This window comes from Engraulis encrasicolus, chromosome 8, assembly GCF_034702125.1.
Source record: "Engraulis encrasicolus isolate BLACKSEA-1 chromosome 8, IST_EnEncr_1.0, whole genome shotgun sequence".
NCBI classification, from domain to species: Eukaryota; Metazoa; Chordata; class Actinopteri; order Clupeiformes; family Engraulidae; genus Engraulis; species Engraulis encrasicolus.
This window is the reverse complement of record NC_085864.1, coordinates 7,276,871-7,280,604: the sequence shown is the minus strand read 5'-3', so window position 1 is coordinate 7,280,604 and position 3,734 is coordinate 7,276,871. Positions and strand designations below refer to the sequence as shown.

General features: G+C 45.7%; 1 protein-coding gene across 3 annotated transcripts in view; it reads right to left on the bottom strand.

Moving 5' to 3' along the window:
- Positions 1-485: 485 nt before the first annotated feature.
- The window catches only part of tiam1b (TIAM Rac1 associated GEF 1b), a 114,174-nt gene continuing 110,925 nt past the window's right edge, over positions 486-3,734 (bottom strand). For all 3 annotated transcript variants that reach the window (XM_063204898.1, XM_063204900.1, XM_063204899.1), the window contains one exon: positions 486-3,372. In XM_063204898.1, the coding sequence (XP_063060968.1) occupies positions 2,639-3,372 (734 nt within the window). In that variant the 3' untranslated portion in view covers positions 486-2,638. The remainder of the gene's footprint in view (positions 3,373-3,734) is intronic.

The following is a 3,734-nucleotide window of genomic DNA, read 5'->3' as shown; positions in this document are numbered from 1 at the left end:
GAACAAGGAAGTAGCGCTTGTTCTCGACTCGAGGACAGAGCAGGCTGGTCGAGAGGACCAATCAGAGACCTATTTTCGCCCTTTCACGCCGTCGCTCCCTGCGTCGAGACACAATTTTGGGGAGGTGCCCCAGAGTACCTGCGTGATGGGGGGGGCTTCACTACGTTAACTGCGCGGCTCACTGCATCATGATGCAGTGACGCTAATCTCGAGGCATAAACCACCCTTAAGACGGTCTGTTAGCAACGACAAGAATTCAGAAACGGACCCCTGCTCTTCTGATGCTATGTAAAAAAATTAAAAAAGAATTACAAAAGAAAAGAAGACCCGAGTGTGATCCACCTCTACATTCTACAATACCATAGCAAAAAACAATAAGTACTCTGGATGTTACTCTAGATAGGAGAGTTTCAACACAGTGGACCTTAAACACCACGTGTAGGCTATGCATATGTTAATGACAATCACGGCAAATACAAGAGGGATATGTAAGAAAACAATTTATTTGATATAATATCAATACAGTCATATTTACAAAATAAAAAAATGCAGTCTGTGGAGAACAATGTGTGTGTTCATTTTTTAAAATGCACCTGAAATGTATATGTACACATTTAATTCTTCCAGTTTGTTCATGTTCCACCATTTTGATTGCATTGAGCACAATTTGGAACAATATGACAAATAAAAACAAAAACAACAACGACAAAAAAACGTGCACAATGGCTGTGACCGTTCCACTATCTCCTTGAAAAAAATAATGCTTACAATGTAACATGTAATATAAATTACAGACATTATTTGGTCAACACATTAAGGGTTATTCATGTCTGTTTTTTTGTCTCCCTCCTTAAACAAAATACTTCTAGTAAATGTGCAAGAGATTTGTGTGGACATGCACTGCGTGCAACCTGCTTGACCTAGAGACAAGGGGGTATGCCAAGAACCTGGCTCAGTAGTAAAGCAGGTTAAGTTAACCTTGAGGTAGTGGTAAATCATCTAATAGAAGAGCCTGGAGTCCTCATACTTAATTAAATGACACCTGTGGGCTATCTTTTAGCAGGTTTACCACTTCCTGGAGGTTAACTTAGTCAGGTTTGTCACTTCACCATGTTCATGGAATACCCCTATGGTGGGACAGTGGTGGACCATGGCGTAAACAAAAATAAACAAACATACAAACAAAAAACCTAATTCATGGCAAGCCAGGCTGATTCATTTGTAAATGAAAGCAATTCAAGTAACACAGGATTTGTTAAGTTAAAATGACAATGACTAAAATGGAAATATCTTCTCTGGGACTTATGAGTGTGCGAGTGAGTGTGAGTGGGCATTTTTTCTGAAATCATGACATGGTGTCGAATGATCTGTCACTTTGAAAGAGATTTTTTTATGCAAAACAAACAAGACAATTCAAACATATCATAATGAAAATATATACAACCAACAAAGAAAAAAACCTGCCCCAGAAGCGTCACATCTAGACACATGGAAAAAAATATTATATATTTGACCACTTTTGACAAGACGATTCTGATTGAAATTTTATGGACTTAGGCTCAGCCCTTTCACCTGACACAACAGTAACTCATACCCCATCCAAGGGGAGAAACGTAATATCTTATATCCACTCCCGTTTTGGCAGCAATTGGCAGTCCAGAGGCAGCTGCCGGGCAAACTATATGTGCAATCCTGATCCTCGATTAATTAGCTTTTCTCGCCGTGACGCCAAACAAGTTACGGTATGTTTTGAAGCGAAACAGGTGCAGTATATTCGACTGCTGGTTTCAGGCTGACCAGCGTGTATGTTTGTCAGTGACGTTTCAGCAGTAGCACGCGTCAGGGTGGCGCAACGACAGCCAATGCCACTATTGTTTGCTTTTTTTTGCTTGTTTGTTTTTAGGGGGTATCTAAGAAGCATATTCATTGCAGCATATCAACCACCAAGTACTAACTAATTTATGGGAATTAGATATCGTTGTGCCATCTGACATCTGAGCCGAAAAAAAAGTATTGACCCATGTATAATATGTCTATGCCAACGGATGCAACTTACACCTGCTTCAAACACATTCAAACGAAGTTGTCTGACGTCACGTGAAAAAGGCCCATCCTCATGATTGTGCAGTCTAAACCCCTCCCACTCTCTTCTCTGATTGGCCAGCTCAGACATCGGACATCAGTCATGTGGCATTGCTCCAATCAGAAGCGGAGCATTGGTGAGCGGAAATGGCTCGGATTAATACAGCCATACGCATGTGTATGTACGTAACATATGTGGGTAATAATATGATTCATAATAATATTACTGTTGTTATTAGCGTGGGATGCTCTGTAGGCAGTGGCCCATACAGTGACTACAGTGCAGTGCAGACGAGGGAGGCCCATGCAGCACAGGCGGACAGCTCAGTGGCCAGACGACAGTGTCCAGACGCTAAAATGTCACACAATGTCCTTGCTGTGACGTGATGTGACGTGACATGGTACGACGTGTCATGTTCTGGTGACAGATGCAGCGTCTTAAAAAATGATCCTCGTCATTATCATAGTTTATTATTTTACTGGATATTATTTATTTGATTTTTTGTTCGTTTGTTTGTTTTGTTCGCTGCAGATATATAGGTAGGTCAGGCTTTGCCTAGCTCTGCGTGTGCTTCTGGGCCTCAGAGTCCGGAGTGGAGGGGGCCTGCTCGTCTCTCCGTACCCAGATGACCTCCCCTTGGCTGGGCTGGACCTCCTCCTGCTCCCCTTGTTCCTGGTCCTCCACACTGGCCACTGACATGGCACTCTGCTTCCCCATAAGAGACAGCCTGAGCGGGCCCGCGGGTCTCAGGGTCTTAGTGTCCCCCTCCACAGCTGCACTGCTCCCCTCCTCCTCCTCTTCTTCCTCCTCCTCATCATCATCATCCTCCTCCTCGCGTGCCTCTTCTTCCTCCAGCGAGAGGCCGGACATGGGGCCCTCCAATCGCAGCGCGTCGTGAGCGGAGCCCGTCGCTCGGCGACCGCAGTCGTCCGTGGCATCGTCGTCACTCAGTATATCCGTCTCCTTGACGACAGAGCAGGAGGCGGTCGCCGAGGCGACGGAGGTGGAGGCGGGGTCCTCGGGGTCCTCGTAGCCCTCCAGGTCGAACTGCTCCTCCACCCAGCGGTCCGTGTCGGCCAGCACGCCGCCCGCAGGCGACGGAGGCTGCTGCTGCCGCTGCTGCTGCAGCAGAGGATCATGGGAGTCGGGCGAGGTGGGCGAGGGCGTGTCCGGGTCCTGGTTGGGATCGCCGCCGCTGCCGGGCTCGCTGTCGAAGACGATGTCCGTGTCGATGGTGAAGCGGTTCCGCACCAGCTTGCGGCGACCAAGCGTACGCGTCGGGGCCGACACTAAAGACAGACCGACAGACAAAGAAAGATCAGTATAGCTCATAGGTGGAAAACTAAACATATTTTATATCCCTAATTAAGTAAAAGAGCAAACCTGTCATGCATCAACATCACACTGCAACAGGAGATAAGAATTTACAACTAGAAAGTAATTGCGATGACTTATAACTTCACTGTATTCAGAGTATTGTACAAGATGTACGCTCATGTACACATTGTACCACTTTGAACATGTAATTACTGTCTTTGTCCACAGGGGGCACCCTTTACACAGATTCCACTAATAAAAAAATATCCCTCCATTGCACTATTGGGATGTAATACAAAGTGTGTGTGTGTGGGTGTGTGCATGTGTATTTCTG